At 40.9% G+C, this 27687-nt stretch overlaps 1 protein-coding gene across 8 annotated transcripts in view; it reads left to right on the top strand.

Moving 5' to 3' along the window:
* Nucleotides 1–27185, top strand: part of HS3ST5 (heparan sulfate-glucosamine 3-sulfotransferase 5) — a 265381-nt gene extending 238196 nt beyond the window's left edge. For 7 of the 8 annotated variants that reach the window (XM_084623585.1, XM_084623584.1, XM_084623588.1 and 4 more), the window contains 2 exons: nucleotides 20185–20323; nucleotides 25499–27185. In XM_084623585.1, the coding sequence (XP_084479711.1) occupies nucleotides 20217–20323; nucleotides 25499–26429 (1038 nt within the window). In that variant the 5' untranslated portion in view covers nucleotides 20185–20216 and the 3' untranslated portion in view covers nucleotides 26430–27185. Of the gene's footprint in view, nucleotides 1–9857; nucleotides 9879–20184; nucleotides 20324–25498 lie in introns of those variants that run through there. The other variant, XM_084623589.1, reaches the window with a different exon arrangement.
* Nucleotides 27186–27687: the final 502 nt, after the last annotated feature.

Below are 27687 nucleotides of genomic sequence, written 5' to 3'. Positions count from 1 at the left end.
TTTTCCTCTAGGAAAAGCATATGTCATTTGCTCTAAATAACCCAGGGTGGATATTTGTGAACAACTAAAACACATTCAGTATAAATAGCCAATGAATAGCCAAGTTACTAACATGAGGGAACTGGAAATAGGATTCATCAGAAAGAATCCCTTGATTTAGAGGAATTGTCTTAAATTCTGAGCTTCAGTGCACAGAGAATATAGTCTGCCACCAGGTCCATGAACATGTTGATTTATTCTTATCATTTACCTGTTGTTGCTCACTCTTTCATCAGGCTCTCTCCATCAGGAGGCACCAATTTCCAACAAGAAGGGCTTATTTAATGAGTTTGATATGTTTTGAATTCAAATATTGGAAATATATTCTTCTGAAGGGGATTTCTTTTCACAGACAGTTTAATAAATCAATCCATTATATTGCAGCACACTGCTAAAGAGTGGACAACAGGCTTACAGTTCCAGCTACTGTAGCGAGTGCTCCAAAACTAACGAAATAGGATTTGAGGATTCATTAGTGTCCTGGTAAAGTGCAGAGCTCATGAAATATGTTAACATTCTTATTAAGGGTTGGAGCAATCATCTGAAGGGAAAAAAAAGCATCTTTATTACTTTCTATGACACAGTAAACAAATGCATGTCCTCAATCAATTGGGATAATCATTGTCAGCATCTTACATAGTTACAAAGTAAACAAATAAGCCAGATTGTTGCATTATGTCAGTCATGTCTAAACATCAACACACAAATTGCCTTAGGCGGATGGGAAACTTGTAAAAAGCCCAGATAGTCAATATAGCACACAGCACACAGTATGACTTATTGATTTAGCACTGTTATTAAGGAGAATCTGTTGTGGTCTCCCACAGATTGCTATGAAGTTGGATCACCTACAATATTAAAATAGTTTTAAAGAAACTTCAATATGTGGGGAGTTGAAGCCCTAACTTTTAAACATTAGCACCTGGCCCTCTCTCACCATCTTCATCCACAAGCAAACCACCGTAAATGCATCTCAGTAGTCCTCTCCCTATTCCCTTTGCTAGTGCCCACAGGAATTATTGCGGCCTAAAGGTAGGTGTGACTTCCATGAGTCTCCAGCAAAGGGGAGGGGCTGGAAAAGGGACCAACTCCCTTCAGGTTTTTTCTATTAACGATAAAGGTAAATCTTACACCAGATATCACTGAGGAATCCTCCCCCAGCCTTGATATTTGGGGTAGAATGTTTTTCCCAGTGGCCCCAAATTTGCTTCCTGACTGACAACTGCAGTTCACAGTTGTCAAAAGGCAGATATCTTCAGGCTATACAGTTCATTCAGTGACTGGCAGCTGCCAGCTGGGGAGGGACCTGCCTGTGATTGGACATTGATGAGAACCTCTTGTGATGTCATCCCCAAAGTCTCGGCTGGTATAGAAGGTACAAAAAGAGCAGGAAAGTGCAGATTGAGTCTAAGAATATCTAAAATAGAATAAAAGGGAAGATAACACAAGGAGATAAGACATATTGCAGCTATAGAAAGAATAAAAGGTCCATTAAATTAATCAATAGGGCTTTTAAGGCAGTAGGGATAAATTAGTCAAAGAAGATGTAGGCTATGAGGAAAGATTTTAATGAATTCTTTACCTCATTCACAAGGAAGGATGGGGGAATGCACTAGTGACAGATATACATGTTCTTGGGTGCAAAAAAACCCAACAACTCATATGGCTAGATCTTCAGTGAGTGTAAATCACCACAGCTCCACTGCTGGCAATGGTACTACAACAATTTACAGTGGCTGAGAATCACCTTCTTCAACTCAGAGTCACACCAGCGAGCTTGAATAAGAGCAGTGGACCATTAGTAAGCACTGAAGCGGATTTATCTCTGCTCCAGAATTCTGAAGATGGTGGCAAGAGGGAGCTATGTGTGGTATCATTCACCAGAGGTTTTTCATAGTTTTCTGGGAACCTAGGGAGTTCCTGTAGAGTAGAAACAAATTAATGTTCCAACTGTATTTTTTAAAAATTGCTTACTCAGGATAGCAGAGCTCAGCTGCAGTATCTGTTTTATAATGGAAGTCTGCCTTTTCTTTTTAACTCACAAGGGCAAGTGACTTGTCCAAAGTCACCTACAGCCTGATCCTGAGAAATGCTAACCATGCACATACCTAATTAATTCAGCTCTACTTCTTACTGATTATGACTAATTACTGTTTGGTTTGGTGCTTTATTTTATTTTCCACTATTAGTAAGTGAGGCATGGTTTCAGAGAGGCTGTCCTAAAGGGAAGACAATACCTAATAGTTTAAGGGTGATCTTTTCTCTACCACTATTGCCTTTCTCATAATCTTTGCTGTCAGAGACAGCTCCCCATGGACCCATTGTCATTATCTTTGGGATTTCTTCATTTATTGTGGGATAATCTGTGGGAATCTCTCCTTTCTCTGCCCACTGCTGTCTAGAAACACATAATTTTGAGGTCACATAGTCACAACTTTCTTTTCCCTAATCCATTTCTGAAACAGATTTGAGCTAGCAAAGGCCTGGTAATTTGGAGCCTCGGACTTTTTAAAAAGTCTTCCATGCAGCTGTAAAGGAATCAGCCCCAATGTTACCAGTAACATCTTCCCAAGAGCCTAATTGCCATTTCCTTCATACAGGCACCTGTTGCTTATCAATGCTGCCAACAACTTGGGGGCTGAAAGAGTCCGCTGCAACAAGCTAACCTATTAGATTAACACAGGCAAACAAAATGGCTGGGGATGGATAAATAAATGAACCTTATTCTTTTCCTGACTGACTGGAGCACCTGTGTATAATTTAAAAGATGAATCAGCAATTTGGGCTCTTTGACATTCACTTACAATATGTCAGAGCTAGAAAGGGGGAGCCAGAAGAACTTAATCTGTCATTCTGCAGAGAGGAGATAGTTCTTCCTCATTACAATGTGGAATAGGTTTTGCAGAACTGGAATTTAGGAGGCCCACAAAGCCCCTGGAGAGCCAATAAACTCACTGAGAATCTTTCTTTCAGCACAGCATTGTGATAAACTTCTATGGCAGGGATCGGCAACCTTTGGCTCGCAGCCCATCAGGGAAATCTGCTAGCGGGCCAGGCCGGTTTGTTTACTTGCAGCATCTGCAGGTTCAGCCAATCACAGATCCCACTGTCCGTGGTTCGCCGTTCCAGGCCAATGGGGGCTCTGGGAAGCAGCGGCCAGCACATCCCTCGGCCCACGCCACTTACCGCAGCCCCCATTGGCCTGGAACGGCAAACCGTGACCAGTGGGAGCTGCAATCGGCCAAACCTGCGGAGGCTGCAGGTAAACAAACCAGCCTGGCCCGCCAGCGGATTTCCCTGACAGGCCGCGTGCCAAAGGTTGCCGATCCCTGTTCTATGGGATCATGAATCTACCACTGAAATTCTAATTTAAAATAGTTTGTTTTTTTAAAAAACAGAAATTTGATGAAAAAACCTGTTTATTTTCAAAGTCTCCCCCTGCCCCTGAAGGGCGGGTATTGGTAAACAGATATATTTTATGAAAAAAATATACACATAGCTTGATTTTGTTTAAGTAAATTAGACATCATGTTTGTTTTGTTTTGTTGTTGTTTGCTTTGTGTACTGTTCCTAAAAAACAGTAAAAGAAACAGAATTACACTTTCCCTATGACTTTCAATCAGATCTGCTACGAGGTAGTGGAAATATCACTGCTGCTTGGTATAGCTCAGTGCACTACTGGTCCTAGCTAAGGATTTAACTCAATCACTTCTGTTGTCTGGGTGGGAGAGAGGTGGTGGTCTATTTTTCTTGGTGGTGAGATGGCAGTTACCCCTGACAAGAGGAAAGAAATGTTACTGGAGTGATTTTGTTATCCAAGCTGATATGTTTGTAGTCTGAGAAAAAGCCTTTGGCATAAGGTACTCCATGGTTATGTCTGCTTTTTTCAGCTCTTGTTGCCATCAAGGGTGTGAAAATGGCAAAATTCCGGGGAAATGTACAGGAAATACGTATTATAATAACAGATAATGAATGCATTGGAATTCACAGTAGTGAAATGGTATCAAATATACTCATCCACATTTTAATCTAAAGCATTAGACATCCCTCTGAACTGACCGTCCTTTGCCAAAAGCAAGCTCAATTGCATTATCGTCTGTTTTGTTCAAAGGATCAGCGTAACAGCTGTTATTGTTATGTAACATTCATAGTGAATCCTTTACAAAAGAAAATAATAACAATGGCTGTTTTACTGTGGTGGGAATAGACCTTTCTGTAACTTCTACAATAACAATGCACAGAAATGTGCAACGAAATCACTATGGTTTTATACCTTTATGCTCTAAACAAAATATTACTCTTCAGAAATGCTGCCTGTAAATATCCAGCTCAGACAATATATTTCAAAGGCAAGCATTCTGTGATTGCTGGCGATGGAAAGAAGCTGTTACAATTCTAAGAGATGAAAGAGTCAGATAATTTTTTTTGCCTGGTGCATCAAGAAGTACAAACTCACTGCCAGCTGTATGGCTGATTTTGTGTGTGTGTGTGTTGATCAGAGCTGTAAGAATGCAGGAAAAGTATTTTGTTTTGTTTTTCAGTCAGTCTAGTTCCCCAGGCTTGCAGAAATGGGTGTGCATAAAGTGAGAGGCGGGGCACAATCAGAACTGGCGCCATTTGTTAGCAGTTTCAGCTATTCAACTATTATTTATTATTACATTACTGCCTATGGACTGTACACAGTGATCAGAGCCCAGTTACCCTAGACACTGTAGAAACAAATAACACAGACAGCCCCGACCCAGAGATCTCACATTCTAAGATTTAGACAAAATGGAGCAAGTGAGTCAACAGAAAGATGGTGGGAAGGGCAGTGGCAGGACAAAGTAACAGTAGAGGCAGGTGTGTTTGCATAACATTATAGTCACAGGTCTCTCACTTTGAGAGGTGGTCCTTTTAGGGCAGGTTTGAGGTACATTGGTGACGTAGTTTGGGGAAGCTTGTACTGGATCTGTCTGGACTGTACCTTGTGTGTGGCCAGGGATATTATATCTACATCTTTCACAAGCACTAAACTCCTCCCCCCCCCCAAAAAAAACAACAACAACAATGTGGGGGGAGAGAGGGAAGCAAAGTGAAAGGGAAAGGTGTAGTGTGAACCTTCAAAAAATGCAATTTGTGTTTTCTGTGTTTAAAATCCCAACTCAGCCCTACCTTTGTGCTAACTTATATATTACATGTGAATTCATTTTTAAATGCAAGATGACAACTCCATTAGCACACCTAAAACATTGCCATGGTGTCACTATAATGTATTCTGAGAGCTGAATATTAATGGCCAGCCTTAAGACCGATAACCTGGAGGTGAAAGACTCCCTCTGCCATTAGCAATTCTCTAGAGGCCAGATTCCATTGATGACAGTGGGAGCTTTGCCATTGACTTTAGCAGTGCCAGGATTTCACCTTAGGTTCTTAACCCCTTACTCATGATGAGTAGCACTCAGTCAAAAATAATTCTATTGATTTTAGTGGTGTTACTCACAAAAGTAACTACAACTTGTCATGAGTAAAGGATGCGATAGTGAGCGTTGACTTATCTGTGTACCCAGAAAACATCATTATTTCTAATGGAAAAATACAATAGATAGGAAATAGCCACAATTTGCATGGAGAGATGAGGAGAGAAGCAACTTCAAAGACTGAAAGATTGAGATGATCTAAAGATCTGTATGGAAGACAAAGGAAATAATTTACCAGAGGCCACTAGTATTAACAAAGTTTCAGGCAGTATAGTAATTATTGCTGCTATATCTACCTAGGTCATGACCCTGCACTTGCAGAAAATAAGGTCTGCTGTGTAGATGTAAGGTAAATGGCCCATCTCAGTAGAAGGCATTGCTGCCTATAATGTGTACTGACAGCTGCCTCAGGTGAGAAACACAGTGCACTGCTGCTAGGGGGCAGCACATTCCATTCCAGCAAAGCTCTTAAGCATGTTTGTAACTTCAGACAGAAGAAGAGTCCCTTTAAGGTCAATGAGATTTCCCACATGTTTAAAGTCATGCACATGCTTTAGTGCTTTGTTGGATCTGGGCTTCGTTGCTTCATGAGTGCTTTGTACAGGTAGGCCCGAATCAGACACAGATTGCCCCCTCTCCAGCTACCACCCTTTCTCCTCTTTCACAGGAGGCTTCCAGATTGGGGTGTGCTGGGGGCAGGAGTGGAATGATGGTGCCCCCCGGTGGGCACTTCCACAAGTGAGAGGAGGCTGGTCTGCATCAGCAGAACTCTGAGCCCCTTTCTGCAGCATACGAGACGAAGCTGAATCAGGCCGCTGCTGCAATACATCAGCCTGTTATTTTAGATGCAAAACTACAAATGCTTGTTTTTAAATGGAAATCTCCAGCAGCCACTGGTAACTAGATATTAGATCGGTGTCAGTGATAGAGCAGTGTAAGAGGAAGAGGGAAGAGACATAGGCACAGCACAAGAGTAATAGGAGAGGAAATCAACCAGAATAAGCAAGATTTTCTCAAGAATATTTTGTATTTATTGGAGTGAGAAACAATGAGGTGTCTCTTTCACATGGTTTAAGAGGAAGTAATTGAGAAACAGTTCTGTTCAGATCCTCCTGAGATTGGGGTGCCCTGAGTGGAACTGCTTCAAAAATTACCTTCAAGGAATCTGGCTCAAAGTGTGTAAGAGAGAACCCTGTTCTAAATTTACCAGCACATCGTTCAGTGAAGCACTAATGACAATTTTATGATGTGGAAAAAACCTATTTCCCACCCGATCCCCCTTTAAAAAAAAAAGGAAAAGAGAAATATTTCTTATATAAACTTTAGTTACATATTCCAATGAAACGGCAAGATTAAAAGAGTAATTAGGATTCAGGGTCAGAATGAAATTCAGTTCACATCTCAGTCCTTAACACATCATTCTGCTAAATGAGAGTACTGAACAGAGGAAGAATTAACTGATTTCTTTTAAGTTTAGTAATTGCAAATGCAGAGTGAATATCATTCTGCAGACATGGTGCCAGAGGACAACTCAAGCTAAGGAAATAATGGCAGCTCTGATAAATAATTTATGCACAATATCAAAAGCTGAATGAGATAAAGGAATGGAGAGCCCATTTGAAAATTTGGAATTTGCTCAAAGCTGTTCCTGCAATGATTCCCAAGAGGACGAGTAGAGATCAGTAATAAACTCTGAGACTGTGTATAATTCATAAACTTTCTCTCTGTTATATTTTCAGCACTTACACTTTGTGGTTAACAAAGGAACAAAGAGCAAAACAATCCTAATAGATAGAAGTAGATCAGCTAGTAGTTTTCTTTCCACTTAGTCTTTTTATAAAGGGTGTCTATTTCCCCCCAAAATTACAAACATATCTCCCATTAAACCTAGCACACTGAAGGGAGAACAGACTCCAGTGCTCACATACACAGGCTTCCTTATATTTTTATGACAGCTGTTATACTGTGAGATCATAATACGACATAAGCAATTTCTTTGATTTTATTAATGGCAGTCTGTTGTTGCTGATGGTTATTATTCAGGTTGGATTTGCTATGGCTTTGTTGTGTGGTGGCAAGGCAAACTGAAAGCAAACCAGTGAAATATTTTCTACAGTTGTGGCATATTTTTGAATGAATTACACATCTCAGAATGCAAGTGAATTTTTCCCCTCCACAGACACGTTTAAAGAAGATGCCGTTAAATTAAACAAACCTAAACATTATTTTAAAAAAGATTGTCACTGGAATTGGTGCATGGCACACTAGCAAACGTGAAAACACATGCAATGAGAGGAGAGAGAGCAAGGATTTATTTACCTTTGAATGTGAGTGCTTTGTTGTTTAATTTCTAAGCACTACAAGAATCAATTTCATAGCCGAACTTGCAAGATATGTTGTAGATCTTATTAGCTTGTTGATGTACCCATTGAAGATTTTGATTTCTACAGCTGCAAAATGAAATGGTTTCTCTTCTTAAATGTGTTTTTATTTTCATGCGCAGCAACTCCTTATCAAAGATATTTCTCAGAGAGGATTTTGTTTTACTTGCCTAGAAATATGGGACCAGATCCTGTAGCTTACTGAGCCAAAACCTTTGCCTCATAGCTCTCCATCCTTCATAGGTATCTAAGACCGAAAATGCAGTGACCAACTTCAGTTCAACTGTACTGGAGGACAGGAGTAGAATTCAAGGTGATCTTGATAAATTGGAGAAGGTCTGAAATCCGTAAGATTAAATTCAACAAAGGCAAGTGCAAAGCACTGCACTTAGGGAAGAAAATCAAATGCACAAATACAAAATGGGGAGTAACTGGCTCGACAGGAGTACTGCAGAAAAGTATCTGGGGGTTATAGTGGATCACAAAATGAATGTGTGAATCAACAATGTGATGCAGTTGCAAAAAAAAGAAAAGAAAATGTCGTTCTGGGGTTTATTAACAGGAGTGGGGAACTGATAACAGTCTTCAAATATGTTAAGAACTGTTATAAAGAGGATGGTGATCAATTGTTCATGTCCACTGAAGGTAGGACAAGAAATAATGTGTTTAATTTGCAGAAAGGGAGATGTAGGTTAGCTATCAGGAAAAACTTTCTAACTGTAAGGGTAGTTAAACGCTGGAATAGGTTATCAAGGGAGGTTGTGGAATCCCTGTCATTGAAGGTTTTTCAGAACAGGTTAGACAAACACCTGTCAGGGATAGTCTAGGTGTATCTGACTCTGACTCAGCATGGGGGGTCAACTAGATGAACTCTTGAGGTCACTTCCAGCCCTACATTTCTATGATTCTCTGACTGAAGTGTCGGCAATCGAGTCATGGGCGGTCTGGTTGGAGCAAGATCATTAATGATATGGAGCAGTGTTTCCCAAACTTGGGAAACTGCTTGTTCAGGGAAAGCCCCTGGCGGGCCGGGCCAGTTTGTTTACCTACCGCATCCACAGGTTCGGCCGATCGTGGCTCCCACTGGCCATGGTTCGCCACTGCAGGCCAATGGGGGCTGTGGGAAGTGGGAGCCGGTATGGGATAGCTCAGTGATTTGAGCATTGGCCTAAACTCAGGATTGTGAGTTCAATTTTTGAGGGGGCCATTTAGGGATCTGGGGCAAAAATTGGGGATTGGTCCTGCTTTGAGCCAGGGGTTGGACTAGATGATCTCCTGAGGTCCCTTCCAACCCTGATATTCTATGAGTCTATGTCCTCAGCTCCTGTGTTGGTGCCCTGTTTAGCTGTCTATGACTGAATAAAGTTTATTTCATTAATTTCCAGCCCTCCCCCGCCCCGCTGTCATCAAATGATGAATAAATTATTCACAAGTAAACTGGTAAATTATTCTCCCAGCTCTATTGATGGTTGAATAATATTGACCTGATAAATAATTCAATATTCTTTTCCCCCCTCAGCTGGCAAATATATTATTTGTGAATGTTCTTTTATCATTTCTAGACCAACTCTTCCATCTGTTGAGACATGTACAGGGTATTGATCACCATGGTATCTAAACATCACATATCTAGAACCCTTGCACAAATCGACTTTTTCAGGGGAAACAGGATTTGGCCCTAATTAAGGATTTAGGATTGTGCTTTTATTCCATATTTACTTAAAGTATAAGTGTCCATTTGGATATTAGTATTATATAAACATGTCTGCATATAGCTCAAAGCCAATGAAAATTAAACTTTTAATTAATTTTGTGTTTATTCCAATTTTCATCCACCCTCCTCTCTCTTACAACATAATCATTACTAAAGCCATCCCATAATCCCAAAAGGAACAAGGATGTGGGTTCTGTAATGCACGTGAGCCAGGAGCAGACAAAGCCAGACCAGATGGATAACTTGACTGGTGTCCACTGCAAACACAGACTGCATAGCTCCAAGGTTATTCCAAGTTCCTGCATAAATTATATGAGTTTTACAACCAGAGCCACTTCATCTTTTTCTTTTAACTGGCTCACTGCTAACTCATGCATCTTGTGTTTGATGACCATTGAGAGTGGTATCGTATACCACAGTGGCAACTGTCAGCAGGAAAGAGGATGAAGGAACTAAACCGAGCTGAAGAAATTAACTATAAAAAATCGCTGTGTAAATCAAGTTGTGTCACAAGCTAGTAATTCTCTTAATTCCACCAGTATCAATTGGGAGTAACTCCACTGAAATCAGTGTAAAACTGGTGTGAGAGAAGAATCAGGCCCATTTAATTTAAAGGTGTCACATGCTGATGACAGGAAGAGGATGCTTTCTTCCAATGGGGGTACATCCCCTATTGTTTTTTTTAAGTGTGGCTCCCACTATCACAGTTGATCAGGAGCAGAAGAAATTACCCCTTCTGGCCTCTCTTGCCAACAGGTTAGTTCGCTTTGTAATTTAACACAGGCGCAGGAGCACATCTGTCTCTCCTCCAAGTTGGAGCCATGTAAGAGAGATGATAAAGCCCCAAGGCTGTAGTAACTTTAGCAGCCTGCTCTACCGCAATGGGAGAAAGACAAATGGCTCAAGAATGGGAAGGAGTACTGCTCAGGGAACAGAGAGATCATTTATAAGATCTCTCTGGCACCATGCAGTTCTATAACACCGGGCTGCAGAGATGAGCTTCTCCCCTTTACCCCCCATTGTTTTCCTCTTCCATGGGGCCTGAGAGCTGTCACTTGAACAGTCTGGCTCAGTGTATAAGCGTGTTCCTGGTTTTCAGAGTTTATGCACTGCAGAATGTCACAGATCTTTGAGTCTCAAATAGTGCTCTTAAGAGGCCTTCTCCATAGGCGCCAACTTCATGGGTACTCTGGGGCTGGAGCACCCACAGGAAAAAATAGTGGATGCTCAGCACCCACCGGCGGCCCCACCAATCAGCTTCTCCCCCACCCCCAGTGCCTCTCACCCGCTGATGGGTCCTGCCAATCAGCTCCTCCTCCTCCCCCTCAGAGCCTCCCATCTGCTGGTGATCAGCTGTTCAGCAGCATGCAGGAAGTGCTGGGGGGGTGGAGAGGAGAGGAGTGGGGACAGGAATAGGCAGAGGGAGGGTGGGGTGTGCTCAGGGAAAGGGGAAGAATGGGGCAGGAACACATGGGTTGAGGCCTTGGGAGAAGGAGTACCATGGGTGCAGGGCCCGGGGCAGAGAAGGGGTCGATCACCCCCTGGGAAACCAGAAAGTCAGCACCTCTTGTTCTCTGTGGAAGGGTTGGTGACAACTCCATAGCTAAATGGACTCTGGACTCTTCATTGTTTCCATAGCTAAAGTTGCGTTGACATCTTCACTTAACATGGAAATAAAATCTTTCAAAAATGGCTGGCATTAGCTGGAGAAGGGTTGTGGTCAAGAATTACCAGGGATCCTATAGCGGGCCTTCTGCACAAGCACCATTACCGAAAGCTTATTCAGTTCAGAAGATTGTGGATGAAGCACTTAAAGCTGGTCTCCCCAGATGAAACCCCTGGGAGCAGTGGCAATAGAAGTACTGCCCATCTTGGTCTGTTGGTCACATCCCCCTGTGCATAGGAGGCTAATTTGGTACAAGGATATTAAGGTTGGGATTGTCAGTGCAACCTAAGGGAGTTAAGTGCCCAACTCCCATTGACTTTCAATGGAAATTGGGCATCTAAATCCCTTGAGCACCACTGCAAATCCTAACTTTGCCCATCCCTGCACAAGCAGGGTGAACATGTCTTGTCACATGCTGTTTTTCTTTGTCTGATCCAGAGGTGATATTTTATTTCCTGTGTTTTGCTCATTTATAATTTTGAATGAGGGAAAAACACAGTTAGCCTGGAGAAATAATTATATTTGTCTGCAAAAAAGAGTGTGTGGGTGAGTGAGCAAGTTATTTACAGACAGAAATATCTTATTTGCCTTGTCATGCCTTCATTTTTCCATGTTTGGCAGATATATTTCTTTAAATGCACCATGTGAGCAGTGAAAGGATCATATTGAGAGATTATGTGCAAATTAAAGCTGATTCCGCATTTCAAATCCACCCTGACGGAGCAGAAGTATTTACTGATTTGTGTTGACAAAAGAGAGGCCTCTTCCTCATCACTGTAGTGCCTAGGAGCCCCAGTCATCGACCAGGACCCCATTATACTAGGTACAGGATAGACACAGAACAAACAGATGGTCCCTGCCCCAAAGAACTTACAATCTAAATATAAGACACAAGACAACAGATGGATACAGACAGATGGGGGGAGCACAAGGAAGCATAGGGAAGCATAGCACAAGGAAGGATAGGCAGTGGTATCAGCACAGCAGCAGCCTAGCCACTGTCAACGTTTTTGTAGGCATCACAGCAAAAGACAGTTTGAAGGTGGGATTTAAAGGTGGATAACAAGGTAGATTTGCAGGTGTTTGCAGGGGCAGCGTGGGAGAAAGCACAAAGATTCTTGTTTGAAAATTTAACAAGCGGACAACGGAGGTTGCCATCATTGGTGAATGGGAAGCAAGTGCTGACATCTTGAAAGTGAATGAGAAATGATAGGCTGGATGGAGATAGACCATGAAGGGCCTTAAAAAGAAGACAAGCAGTTTATGTTTGATAACATAGAGAAGGGGGCAATGCAAGGAAGGGTGACATGGTCAAAACAATGGGCTAGTAGAATTACCTTTGCAGGAGCATTCTAAATGGATATGAGATGCACGATTACATTTGTCAAGGCCAGAGAACAGGAAGCTGCAGTAACTGAGATGCGAGATGATGAGAGCATGAATGAGAGTTTAAGCTGTCTGGATCTGGGTAGGAAAGGCTATGTCTTAGAGATGTTATGTAGAAAGGAACAGCACGATTTAGACATAGCGTGGATATGAGAACCTAGATGGAGGTCCAAGATGAAGATGATCACAGGTTATGGGTCTGAGTGATAGGCAGCATGGTGGTGTTGTCCATAGTGGTCAAAAAAGAAGGCGAGGTTTGGGGTGAGATTAAGAGCTCTGTTTTAACCATGGTGAGTTTGAGCAGATGGCTAGACATCCATGAGGAGATGTCAGAGAGACAGGCTGAGATTTTAGTTAAGACAGGAGGCAGGTCTGGAGTACAGAGGTAGATCTGTGAGTCGTCAGCATACAGATGATAGTTAAATTTGTGATTGTGGGTGAGATTATCCAAAAATAAGGTGTAGAGTAAGAACAGAAGGCAGCCAAGGAAGAGAAGGGGAACTCCTACAGAAAGCTGAAGGAGTATGAGGAGAATCCTCCAAAGGACATGCTGAAGATGCAATTAGAGAGGTAGGAGGAGAGCCAGGAGAAGACAGAGACAAGCCAATGAAGGATAAGATTTCAAGAAGAGCATGGTAAAGACTTGTCTGCACTGGGTTTTTTGTACAGAGCAGCTACACTAATATAACTGCACTGATGCAAACCCCGACTTGTACATGTGCTGCACTGCTCCAAAAAGTGGCTTGCACCAATGTGGCTTACCTTGGTTTAAAAACTGGGGTAACGCCACACCAGTGCAAGTCACTTTTTATACTGTTGCAGTACATCTACGACAGGGGTTCTCAGCAGTGCAGCTACATTAGTGTAGCTATGCCAGTGCAAAAATCCCAGTGTAAACAAGATCTAAGATTAGGTTGCAAAGACAGCTTCATATTTACCAACCTTCTTTAGTGCAGCATGCTTCTACATGCATGAGTCTGTGTAAAGAAATAAATAAATAATCCCATAGCCTGGAATTTTTATACATTGATAAAGCAGCACAAGGAAAATCTGCTTGTAAATTTCAACTGGGAGTGTAGTCTACTGGCAAAACATATTTCCAGCATGAATGGCTCTTTGCTGATGGTTTCTACATCAATGCTTCTAACTGCTTTAATATTTTGAATTCCTGTGAATGCCAAGCTCTCTCTCTCCTTATTTAGATAAAATGGGCTTCACCGTCTTCATAATAGCTAAGAGGGTGGTTAGTTTAAATATTTTCCAAAGGTTTAATTAATAGAAGAGCATCTAAGTTTCAGCTGAGAAGTCTTATTTCAGATATGAAAATATTATTCAGGGATAGGCAGCTTTGACAGAAAAAAAATCTTAGAGCAGTTATCTATGCACATTGTTCAAAGCAGAGGGAGAACACTATTTTTTTAATTTCAAAAATTGCTAATGAGGTGCTATGTTCTGACACCTTTAATCACACTAAGTTGTACCTTATTCAGTGAGTAGTCCCTATCTACTACTGATATCTAGTCCCTATCTACTACTGATAGTTGATATGTAACTATCAACATAGAATCATAGAAACGTAGGACTGGAAGGGACCATGACAGGTTATCTATTCCAATCCCCTGCACTCAGGGAGGACTAAGTATTTCCTAGTCCATCATTTACAGGTGTTTGCCTAACCTGTTCTTAAAAATCTCCAATGATGGAGATTCCACAACTTCTGTAGGTAATTTGTTCCAGTGCTTAACTATCCTTACAATTAGGAAGTTTTTTCTAATGTCTAACCTAAATCTCCATTTCTGAAATTTAAGCCCATAACTTCTTGTCCTGTCCTCAGTGAATAAAGAGATTTAACACCCTCCTCTTACAACAACTTTTTACATACAGTCTTCTGTTGTCCAGACTAAACAAATGTTTTCAGTTTTTACTCATAGGCCATGTTCTCTAGACTTTAATCATTTTGTGGTTCTCCTCTGGACTTTTTCCAGTTTGTCCACATCTTTCCTGAAGTGTGGTGCTCAGAGCTGGACACTGTACTCCAGCTCAGGCCTTATCAGTGCGGAGTAGAGTGGAAAAATTATTTTTCTTGTCTTGCTTACATCACTCCTGTTAATATATTGATGAATGTTGTTCCTGGAGGACAGGTCCATCAATGGCTATTAGCCAAGATAGTCAGGGATGCAAGCCATGCTCTGGGTGTCCCTAAACCTCTGACTGCCAGAAGCTGGGAGTGGACAACAGGGGATGGATCACTCAATAATTGTCCTATTCTGTTCATTCCCTCTGAAGCATCTGGCCACTGTCAGAAGACAAGATACTGGGCTAGATGGACCATTGGTCTGACCCAGTATGGCCATTCTGATGTTCTTATCAATTGCCTTTTAATGAAAAATACTGTTACTACTCATCGTATGTGTAGTAGTTCTCTGTTAATGCAATTCACCAGCTTCAGTAATGTTGCTGTAGTTTAATGGCTCAGACATGGGCACCTGTGGAATGGGTACAAGGAGAATGCTACACTTGCTGCTCAGCTTGATTTCATGCTAGGTCTGCTTACCAGCCACTCAGCACAAAGTGGGCATTTAGAGTAGGCCAAGGGAGGGGCAGGCCATAGCTAGTGTGTCTGCCACTATGTGCATCCAGGGACCACAGACCCTCATATAGGAGGGGTTGCAGCCACTGTTCCAACCTAGGCCATGTAGCTCCTCCCACAAAACCAATCCACTTGAGGTGTATGAATTTTACTCACAGTGAACAACTAGTGGAGCTGCGTGTCTTTATAATTAAAAGAACACAGAAAGTGAAAGGAGAGAGAGAAAGGTATTAAGGACTTTGTTCCATTTCTTATTAACCACATTTTAAACTATCAATAGATTCAAAGATCTGTCTGTAATATATGAGTGCAGTGTTATAGCCATGTTGGTCCCAGGATATTACCTCACCCACCTTGTCTCTGTAATATATGTAAGCAGATCTTTATTGGTCAACGGATGACCCCTGCTGGTGTGCAAAAAATCTGTCTCAGCTAATTTATAAATTTGATACAAAGAAATCCTCTTTAACAATAATAGTAATACTTCTCTATATAATGAAAACCATGCTTTCATCATGAACAATGTTGATGTTTTTTCATTTCATATTTTGAAATTTTATACCACTTTTTTGTGTGTCATGACTGTTTCATGAAAATCCAGTGAGTGCCTTTGCTTATTTCATTGTGATTAAATCCATCTCTTTGCATATCTTTCTAAATATATGGGTATGTCTATAATATAATAGCCTATATGAATATATGTAATAATATCACACAGAAGAGTAAGGGCTTGGTCTGTAAGTATAATTTTGTGGTGTTGAAACTTGTCTTTGGCACAAATTCTTGAACTCAGTTTTATCTAAGGCCTTACACTGTGCCATCAACATAGTATCTAAGACCTCACAAGATTTTAAATACTAAACGCAAAATCTCTCTCTTCCATTCCCAATAAGTAGGAGTAGTTTGCTTGGATTTTAATTTCCTCAAAATGATTGAGGAAGGCTAACCTGCAGAAATGGGATTTGCATTTAGTTTTGAAACTGCTGAGGTTCTCTCTTGTGATAGGAAGTTCCACACTCATGGTCCAGTTGCTGGGACAATTCTGTCTGCTACATTCATGTGTCTCCCCTAGTTGTAAACAGTTTCATTCTCTCAGTCTAATGTAGCTGTCGTGGGGTCCCAGAGGGAGAGTGCTCCTTCAGATGGACATGGACAGGGAGGCCTTTGATTATAAAGGTATTTCCCCATCATCCTCTGTGATAAAGACTGATGTAGAAAAATTATTTAACATCTCTACAAAGGTCTTATTTGTTCCCTTTACTTTCTGAGGGAGCCACCACTTTTCTTGCTGGTTTTCTGCTTCTGATATATTTAACCCACTTATTGTTAGTTGTTTTTATGACATTGGTTGATTACTCTTCAAGATCCTGCTGAGCCTTGCTAATTTATATTTTTAATTGTCACAATTTATGCTTCTTTCTGTGGCTTCCAGTAACAAATTCTGAAAGATACTTATTTGGTTCAAATAGCCTCTTGTGTCTTTCCACTTTGCCATATCTTCTTTCTTATCTTCCTTTTAGTTGAGGGCATGCATACTTTTAGAGACTATGCAGCTTCCATGGAATCGGAGGGTTTTCATTTCTTCACTTTCAAAAGTTAAGTGCTGTTATGTTAAGGTTTTGTAACATTCCTGTCTGACGGATTTTTTACCTTAATTGTATTTCGGTTGGTATTACTTAGTGGTTTAACTATAACTAATTCTTGAACCCATTCCTCCGTTGCATAGGATGACAAACAAATAATTTTTATGTGCTTTAGAACTAGTTATTCCAAGATACAGTCATTTCAGGTGTCAAGAAATTACTTCTCTAACCCTTGTTCCATTGTAAAAATCATGGCAGTGATATTTATTTAACTACTTCACAGTAGTTTTTTCAGGTATAACTGTAAATTTTATGGCAAGGGTTTTAGAAAACTCGCTGCATTCAAATCAGCTTCAGTAGGCTTTGACTCAGGCTCAGAAAGTGCTAACATACTGCTGAGCTAGTCACCAGCAGAGGGGGACTAGAACTCAAGACTACCTGGGCTACTAGGTCTATGCTTCTGAGCTACATGAGGTTTATGGGGCTACAAGTGCTTTCATTGCCACCACTAGCCCGGGCTTCTTGATGTAGTTACAAGATGAGCTTTATACATTAATGATTTGTTCGTTTTTCCATAACCAACAATGGTCTTCACACGATTAAAAAAATTAATAAATAAACACATGCTTCCTGTTCAAAGGAATTTGAGAGCCAAAAGGCAGACAAAAAGATTAGAAAGCAATGCACCATTCAGAGGAAGGTAATAACTTTGAAATTATTTTTAAAAAATTAATTGGAGTTCTGATGGTGTCATGTGAGTTAGCATTTTCAGGCATTGCTAGAAGCGGGGTTTTAGGGCTTTAAGGGGCAAATGATCTCTGTTCTAACTCTACTGATGTCAAGGGAGTTACAGCAGGAATTAATTTGGCCTTCAACGTTCTTGAAAATTTATATTATGCCTGATTGCTTCACAGTGCTCCCAACATTCAAAGCTACAGTGCACTGAGCAGAAAAACCTAATAACAAAGACCTGTTATGCTTGTGTTCCCTCCTTCCCCTGCAAGTTTCTAAGCTGCCGATTGAGCAAAGAAACATAAAAGACAAAACTGTTACTCATGTGCACAAAAAAGGTCAGCTCTTATAACTTCAAAACTTCCTTCCAATTTGACTGGTTTCTCTGGTCTCAAGGAGATCTGCAAAAAACAAACCAAGTATGAACAAAACTCTTTCTACTCTTTAGATAGGCACGCACCACATTTCTGATAGAAATATATGGAGAAAATGGGATTTTTGTTTTAATACATGCAAAACTCAAAACTGGCTGGACAAATTTTCATGAAACTTTACAAATAAATCACCTCTGAGCTGAAGCCAAGCACAGAAAATTCACCCCAAATGAATTTGTTTGCAAATGTTATGAGTAATTCATAAGTGGTGAAATAAGGAATAGGGGGTGTGCGTGAAATGTAAATATGTAAGCCGCTGTTGTAGTTCAGCCTGGTTGGTAATGGAGCAACTGTTTGCTCTATAACTCTCTCTCTCAATCTTGCACACACACACAAAACTGGTGCAAATGTTTTAAAGGAATTGTGAATCCCAATGAGCCTATATATATATATATATATATATAGGCTCATTGGGATTCACAATTCCTTTAAAACATTTGCACCAGTTTTGTGCATATATATATATGTTAAGGACAACATGATTACTGAGAGAATGAGACCCTATGGAATCTATGTGCAGGAGCCAGGATATCTGTAATTTAATTTCACTATGTTCTGCAGATCTCCATAATTACAGAAAGTCCTGCAGATATGATTTAACATGACTAATCCATTGGGATCCAAGTAGCTAGACAAGGGAGGACATTTGGACTGTGTTTTATTCTCATATGGAGAGGATTGTGTATGTTTCCTGAGAACTGAAATTCAGAACCAATTACTGTAATACTGAAACCTTTCTTTTATTTACAGAAAGCAGCAGTGCAGGATTTAAGACTGTAAACCTATGGAAATTTGCTCTCATTATCATCATCATTTCTTGTCCCTTCCCTATTTCTTAATTAAAGGAATTTAATTAAAGTAGTAATTAGTCATAATGTATCTACACAGAGATATAATATCTGTATATTTTCTCCTCACTTTTAAATTGTTCACATATTAAGCTCCAGTTATGTATTGTCTGCACTGCTTAAAATCTAAAATTCTTTATTTTGGGAGCATTTTTGTGTTTAACTTCGAAAGGCTGGGGGAAAATATAACAAAAAAAAAAAAAAAAAGAGGAAAGATGGTTTTGTGGTTACGACACTAGGCAGCAACTCAAACTTCAGTTCAATTCCCAGCTGTGCTATAGATTTCTTCTGTGACCTTGGGCAAATCAGTGAATCTCTCTGTACTGTTCCCCATCTCTTTTTTCCCTAAGAGAACAATAATGCTTCCTCTGTAAACTCTTCAGGGCAGGGACTCTCTCTTACTCTGTGTTTGTGCCGTGCCCAGCACTATGCAGCCAGGATCTTGGGACTATTACTGTGGGGCTACTGTCATATTAATAAGAAAGAATTCAGTACTACAGGCTAAATGAAGGCTTGGAGCCATGATCTGCTTCTATATCTTTACTAGACATTATTATTATTATTATTTATTAGCATTACAGAAGCATCTTACAGTACGTCTACACAGCCCACGTCAGTGAACCTCCCAGCCTGGGCTGACAGACTCGGGGCAGCGGGGTTGCTCCAGCATGCTAAATGTAGCTGTATAGGCCGCACTTTGAACATACTGCTTGGGCTGGAGGCTCAGGCTTGAAGCCCACCCCCTTCCCTAGCCTTCAGAGCCCGAGCTCCAGCCTGAGCCAAAACTTCAAAGCGCTGTCTATTTTAAGAGTGGTAGTGAAAACCTTGCTGCCCCAAGTCTATCAGCCCAGGTGGGGGGGGCTGGCGGCCACAAGCTGTGCAGATGTACCAGCAGACGCTTCAGTCAGAATCTCGTGCCCATTGTAATAGGCTACGTACAAACACTTAATGAGAGACAGTCTGTGCCCCCAAAGGGTTTACCAGCTAAACAGACGAGACAGGCGAAGGGTGGGAAGGGAAACAAGATACAGAGGGAGATGAATTGACTTGGTTTCCTGACTCCCAGTCCCCAGGTTCTAGCCACTGGACCCTGCTTCTCCTAGTAATGGTGGACATAGTTAAACTGGCTCTTAAATAGTAAGTTCCACTTCCTAGATACGTTGCTTGGCTTCATTATGAATGGCGGAAAAAGAGAAAAATAAACAAGTTTTATCTAATACCAATGCCGCTTTAAAAGATTTTTGCAAGTGAGGCTTAATCACTTGTAAGAATTGATTGCCTGCCTGTTAATAAACATTAGCCAGTGTATTGCAACTTGCTGATGAGTGGTTTATGTGTTCTGGTCCCTGCAGACTGAAGAAGTCCTGAAGATTGATGGAGGGCCATGCTATTCAAACAGCAGGCGTTGCTGAGACAGAAGCTCTTTGTGCTAGGCAGCCTTGCTATTGGAAGTCTCCTATATCTAGTTGCCAGAGTTGGGAGCTTGGATAGGTAAGTAATTAAACAACCAGGCATAAGTCACAGTCTTAATTATAAATGGATCTGGATTTATTAATTATAACTGGGTTTTTTTCTCCTCGTTTGCTTAAAACATATAGATCTCCAGGTTTTTTTCCTACTGATGTATAGAAAGACTATGCACCTTAATACTGATTTTCATTATTTCTTCCTTCTCTTTCTGGGGAGGGAGTGGGAGAAGGGAGAGAGGTGCTGCTTGTCCAAGTCAAAGTATTTCTATCTGTCTATTTGTATTCTGTGTGCATTGGAGCTTGTTTTCAGAGAAGGAATAAAGCAGCATACGGTACAAATGTCATTACAGTAGCTCATTTTTGTCTGTGTGCATCTGTGCGTTGACCTCTAGTCTCAGCAAAACAGTTATGATGTATTTATGTATCTTCTTTTCTAAATTTACGGAAAAGCAATTAATGCGCGACAGTGGTAATTAAAATTATGTATGAGCCTGCAGAGTAGCTTATCAAGTTTTGAATCCTATTGCGCTTGAAAGATTGCTGCAGGGTTTGAGAATTTTAACTATGTTAACTAGCCATGATGTTCTGAAGCTGAATGCACCAGACAAGGAGGTTGTGTCTGCAAGTGATTTCCTTGAGAGCAGTGGAAAATCCACAGAGAGGAAATTAGAGAGTATTTGGCACTCTTGACCAGGCACACCCTTAGAAACTATTTGGTATGTAACAGACCTATCTCTAACAGCTGATAATGTCTTTGAGACCTTAGAACGACCTGGGATTGCTTTGGTAGATGCCAGCTTTGGAAGCATGACTGAAAAAAGAGTTTGGGGTTCCCTGTGGTTGAGGCCTAGGTCTGTACAAATTGGGGTTGTGTACGCATATCTGTGCCAGTGACCCTGCTCACCCCTTACCCTGGAAAAATATGGCTGATGTGCAAAACTGTGACATGCTTCTATTCAAAATATCTAGAGCATGTAAAACTGCATAGGAACAACATGGGAACTGCAATATCAAATCAGACTACTGACCAACCTGGGCCCCATCCCTATGTGGTGGTGTTGCCTTCCTCTTCCATTCACTTCAGTCCCACTATTGAGGAAGGCATTCAATGCTATCAGGTGGACTCAGTGCCTCACAGGATCAGATCCCTAAACTGGTATCTTGCCTCTAGCAGTGACCAATGCTTGATGCTTCAGAGGACATTAAAACTAAAGATAGCCAATTATGTGATTCTGTAAGTGGGGCAAAAATTCCTTCTTGACTCCTTCAGGAGTTTATCTTATGCCCTGGGGCATGAAATGTAATTAACCTTATATCATTATCTAAGCTTACACAGCTACAAATGTTATTGATGGTCATAAAATTATCCAGCCACAATATCTAACTCATAGACCTCATGCAGCAGTGAATTCCAGAAGTTCCATATATAATATTGCTAATGACAGTATGATTTATCTTCATCTTTCATTAAGCAATGTGGAAAAATACCACACTGCCATTAAAACATCTCTGTTTGTACTCGAGAGATAAGGTGGGTGAGATAATATCTTTTATTGGACCAATTTCAATGCAAAATATTACCTCACCCATCTTGTCTCTCTAATATCCTGGGACCAAAACAGCTACAACACTCTATTTGTACTCTTCATGAGAGAGAGAGAGAGAGAGAGAGAGTGGGCGTGTCTTCACTACAGGGGAGATCGATGCTCTGGCAATCAATGCAGCAGGTGTCAATTTAGCAGGTCAAGTGAAGACCCGCTAAATCGATGGCAGAGTGCTCTCCAGTCAACCCCGGTACTCCACCTCTCTGAGAAGAGTAAGGTAAGTCAACCAGAAAGCATCTCCCATCGACACAGCACAGTGAAGACACTGGGGTAAGTTGACCTAAGCTATGTAGACTCCAGCTACTTTATTCATGTAGCTGGAGTAGCGTAACTTAGGTCGACTTACCCTGGTAGTGAAGACAAGCCCAGAGAGACATAGAAGGACCAACTGAAAGAGCCTTTCTACAGGTGTGTTAGGGCCCAATCTAAAGCCCATTGAAGTCAGTAGTAGAAGGACTCCCATTGACTTCAGTAGGCTTGTGATTGGAGCCTCAGTCAGTTACACCCAGATCCTCAAAGGTATTTAGTCACTTAACTTCCACTGAAGTCAGTGGGAATTGGGCACCTAAATACCTTTGAGGATCAGGGATTAAGGGCTTAATATAATGGGCATGGCTGGTTGTACTATCTATTATAAAGGATGCCTGAGACTTACCATGAAAAAAGACCCTGTTTTCAGTTACTTATAACTTTCCCAAACTTTAACCATCTGAGCTGAAACTTCCCATTCCAGGTGTCTGCCTCAGGAACTGCTTAACAGAGATAAGGCAACTGGTTGTGCTGAAAGGTAAATTATCAAACTGAAGAGGGGTTGCTAGCAGAGTTCCTCCAGGATCAGTCTTGGGACCAATTTTATTCAATATTTTATTGATGACCTTGGCACAATAAAAAAAATATCTGATGATTTGCTGATGATACTAAGTTGGGAGGCATCCAATATTGTACAGGGAGATCTGGATGAAGACCAGAGTAATAGAAATGGGATGAAATTAAATAGTACAAAGTGCAAGGTCCTGTACTTCTGGTCTAATAATAAGAATTTCTGCTACAAGCTGGGGGCTCATCAGTTGGAAGCGACAGAGGAGAGAGACCTGGTTGCATAGGTCAATCACGGAATGACTATGAGCCATCAGTATGCTGCAACTGTGAAAAAAGGCAAGTGCAATCCTAGGATGTATTAGGCGAGGCATTTCCAGTAGAGGTAGAGAAATAATAATACCGTTGTCCAAGGCATTGGTAGGCCCTCGTTTGGAATAGTGTGTACAATTCTAGTCACCCATGTGGGTGCTGGCTGGTGCAGGTGGCCTGTGATATACAGGATGTCAGACTAGATGATCTAGTGGTCCCTTCTGGCCTTAAAATCTATGACTCTATGAATATTTTTGGAAACTTTCAGTCAAAACAATGTAGCCATTTCTGAATATATTATTTTGCCCATATTAAAACATTCTGGCAACCTGTTCTTTGAGGATCTCTAGTGACCCCTTGTTTTGGAGTAAGGACTTGAAATTTGGCAGGAGCATGACCTTTGTGTCAAGGATGTGCCTTTTGGCATCCATATGAAAATCTGCCCAAATGTGTCCAAGTTATAAGCCTTTGAAAAGTCACAGTTTGCAATGCTCAGGAACAGTTAAAAGCTCTAAAGATTCCATCCTCATTGAGCAAACTCAAGCTTGTGTAGACCAGACTGTGCATGAACCATCCCCACAGAGGAATTGAGCATGCTCCAGCCCAGCCTACAGGGAGAACTGGATTTTCCCTGTAATGGCTGCTCCCAGGTGCTTCAGGCAATGGTGGAGCCAGGCATCAGACCTGAAATCAGGGAACCTGTCCTTCCTATGCATTCAATGATCGCCCCTTGCCCCCCCCCCCCAAACACTTACTGGCATCCAGGCAGCATGGAGTAGGATGGATTAGATGACCTCCTGAGGTCTCTTCCAACCCTCATCTTTAAATATTCTATGATTCTATGATCTTATTCAAATGCAGAGGTAACAAAAGCTGGACTGGGTGTGGGAAAGGAGTAGATTGGGAGAAGGAGTCCAGCGAGACTGGGACTGGAGTGGGGAGAGAAACTTGGACTGGGGCTGACTGGACAAGGATGCTGGGACTGGGTGTTGGGGGGAGTAGAGGAGAGCCTGGGACTGGTTGGGCAGGGAGGCTGGGACTGGAAGTCAGTGAGAGAAATGGTGGGAGACTGGGAGCCAGGTGGTTGGGGACAACAAGGAGATCTGACAAGGAGCTGGGTGTGGGGAACAACTGGGACTGGCTGGACAAAGAGTCTAGAACAAAGCCCAGGAAGAAGGAAGACTAGGACAAAGATCCGGGGAGACTGAGAAGGAGAGAGAGGCGTAAATGAGACTGGCTGGGCAAGGAGACTGGGGACTGAGCATGTGGAAGAGGTCAAACTTAGATTGGGAGAGATATTGGGACTTGAACAGAGAGTCCAAAGGGAAAAACTAGGACTGGGACAAGAACCCAGATGAACAGAGACTGGAACCAGATAGGTAAGGATCCAAGGGTGGGAAAGAGACAAGACTGGTACATGAACAGGCTGGAGGAACAGGACAGAAGGAGTCAAGCTTGGGGCAAAAACACAAGAGCACATACCCCTCTGGAGGCTGGAATGGAACCCAAGATTACGGAGTCTCACTATTCCTCTGCTGTCAGCAAATATCTGTGAAATCTGCTGGCAAATTGTGCTGCCTCTTACTCAAGTGCTGATGACAACATACTACCGCTATTAGACCCTCTATTACTTCAAGTGACAGAAGTCTCTGCAATGGTTCTAAAGGTTCCAAGTCTGCAGATGAACGTGTGGATGTCAGTTTGATGCCACATGATGGAAATTCTGTTTTTTTCAGTTTGCTTTTTAATAAAAACCTAGTAAATTACACACGCACACACACACAAAACTTTGTTAAAACAACATTATTAGCAGGGATTCTGTGCCTAAAATACTATATAAACATATAAATAAGGACTTTATCATAATGCACACACTTAATTCTGGCATTTCCCAACTTTTCAGTGCTTCACCTTGCAACCTTAATAATGCTCTTTTTATATGGGGGAGGGGTGTGTGTGTGTGTGTGTGTGTGTGTGTATGTAATACTCATCTATAGATATATAGAGAGAGATTATGTGCAAACTTGAGCATTAGTGTTTTCAGGGATTATGATAGATTTTGTCTCTTGGAATCCTGACAATTGGCTCATTATTCCATATCTTAGGTTATTAATAGCATTTTGAAAGTATAAATACCTTAAATGACAAGATATTACTTCCAAAAATAGCACTACACATCAGGAATCGGTTTGTTTCAGGATTTTCTACCAAAAGCACATTGCCCAGATCTGTCAAATATCTCATTGTAAAGCAGGTGCTAATTTGACCCAGGCCACTTGTTTTTCTTGTGCTGTGAACATGCTGCTATCAATTAAGAGCTTGATGAATAGGAATTTGGAAGAATATTAAAAATGCCACAGATTGTCTGCCCCATTTAATAAAGGGTGGATTAAAATAAAATTTGCAAACGTATGTTCATTATGGTTTATAACAGAACAAAATCTCATCTGTTTTGTTGATTTCAGGCTGCAGCCCATTTGTCCCATTGATGATCGACTTCGACCCCATGGCCAAGACGAGATCCCACTCCGAGCTCTGCAGTTCAAGCGTGGGCTGCTACATGAGTTCCGTAAGGGCAACGCCAGTAAGGAGCAAATCCGACTTCACAATTTGGTTCAGCAGCTCCCTAAGGCCATTATAATTGGGGTGAGGAAAGGAGGCACCCGTGCACTGCTTGAGATGCTGAACCTCCATCCTGCAGTGGTCAAAGCTTCTCAAGAAATTCACTTCTTTGATAATGACGAGAACTATGCCAAGGGTATTGAATGGTACAGGAAAAAAATGCCTTTTTCTTACCCTCATCAAATAACAATTGAGAAAAGCCCTGCATATTTTATCACAGAGGAGGTACCTGAAAGGATTTATAAAATGAACTCATCCATCAAATTACTGATCATTGTCAGGGAACCCACAACAAGAGCTATTTCTGATTACACTCAGGTGCTGGAGGGGAAGGAAAGAAAGAATAAAACCTACTACAAATTTGAGAAGCTGGCTATTGATCCTAATACCTGCGAAGTGAACACTAAGTATAAGGCAGTGAGAACCAGCATCTACACAAAACATCTGGAGAGATGGTTAAAATACTTTCCAATCGAGCAGTTTCATATTGTAGATGGAGATCGGCTCATTACAGAACCACTGCCAGAACTCCAGCTGGTGGAGAAGTTCCTAAATCTTCCTCCAAGGATAAGTCAGTACAATTTATACTTCAATGTCACCAGAGGGTTTTACTGCTTGCGATTTAACATTGTCTTTAACAAGTGCCTGGCGGGTAGCAAGGGACGCATTCATCCAGAGGTGGATTCCTCTGTCATTACCAAATTGCGCAAGTTCTTTCACCCTTTTAATCAAAAATTTTACCAGATCACTGGGAGGACATTTAACTGGCCCTAAACTAAATTTCATACAACACTATGTGTTGCACCTGGAGACAAGCAGCAGTGTCTCTTCTAGAGTAAAAATATGCACTTTTCATAGACACAACTATCAAATTAACTTTTTTTCATGCATACTTGTACATATGCAGTGTGTGACCAAATATAAGATGGGATCAATTTTTCTACAGAGTAGTAACTAACATAACTTTACTCTCTACATAGTTGCATCATTTTAAGCTATACAAATAAAGGACAAGGTAGTATTTAGGGGAATAAATTCAGATACTGTGCAAAAGGGCCAGTGTTCCTCTTGCTCAATAACATTTATTATGTGACACTTTTATAGACCCAGACAGAATGTTAGTTTAGAACATGCAAATTCACCTTGGAATTGTATGTAGCTGTGAGGGTATATTGGAAAGTATAACATTCAGGCTATATTAAGTATGCACCTTGCTAAAGGAATTCTGACACTTTAAATACAATGATGAATTGTTATAGTGATACTGGATAATACTATTTTCTTATTATTTGAAAAGAAAATCCTATCTCGTACAAACAACATTGGTTCAAAGTTCCTGTGGTGAGTTTGCACTATTGTTTTATTGTATGGACCATAGTGTCACTTGTAGCATGTCAATCATATATGAAAAAAAATCAAATAATTTTTTCGTCTATGCTTGTGTGTCAACAAAGAGAAACATCATGTATATAGTGTATATTGTTTGTAAATACTGGTTTCACACTAAGTAATTCTATTTTGTAAACTGAATATGGCTATTTAATTTATTGTGAAAATTAAATTTATTGTGGTATTTAAAAATGGAATGGATTAAAATTACTATATGTGCAACTATTTTCTACCTTCTGCTGTTTGGTGTATATTGGGGTGATCCCAGAGGCAAAAATGCATGTGTGTGTATGTGTGTGAGAGAGAAAGAGAGAGAGAGAGAGAGAGACTTGCACTTGTAAACCTCATTTCTGGACAGTTGAGAAAACTGATATATGAATTGAAGTTGAGTTTATTAAAAAACTCAACCATCTGGAAAGCTGGTGTAATACACACCTCAAAGAACATTATTGCTGTTCAGTTAAAGCGCTTTGAAATAATTAATTCAGTTGCAGTTGCCCATGAGGGTGAAAGATGTCTATAAACAGGTATATCAGAAGAGCAAAGCAGTCATTAAAAAATGAAATGACAGAGAGACAAACAGGTTTAGAAGAAATCAAAGAAAACATTTGTGGTATTCCTGCTTTTAAGTGAAAATATATAG

This window comes from Lepidochelys olivacea, assembly GCF_965140295.1.
Source record: "Lepidochelys olivacea isolate rLepOli2 genome assembly, chromosome: 3".
Lineage (NCBI taxonomy): Eukaryota > Metazoa > Chordata > Testudines > Cheloniidae > Lepidochelys > Lepidochelys olivacea.
This window is presented reverse-complemented; position numbering and strand designations above follow the sequence as displayed.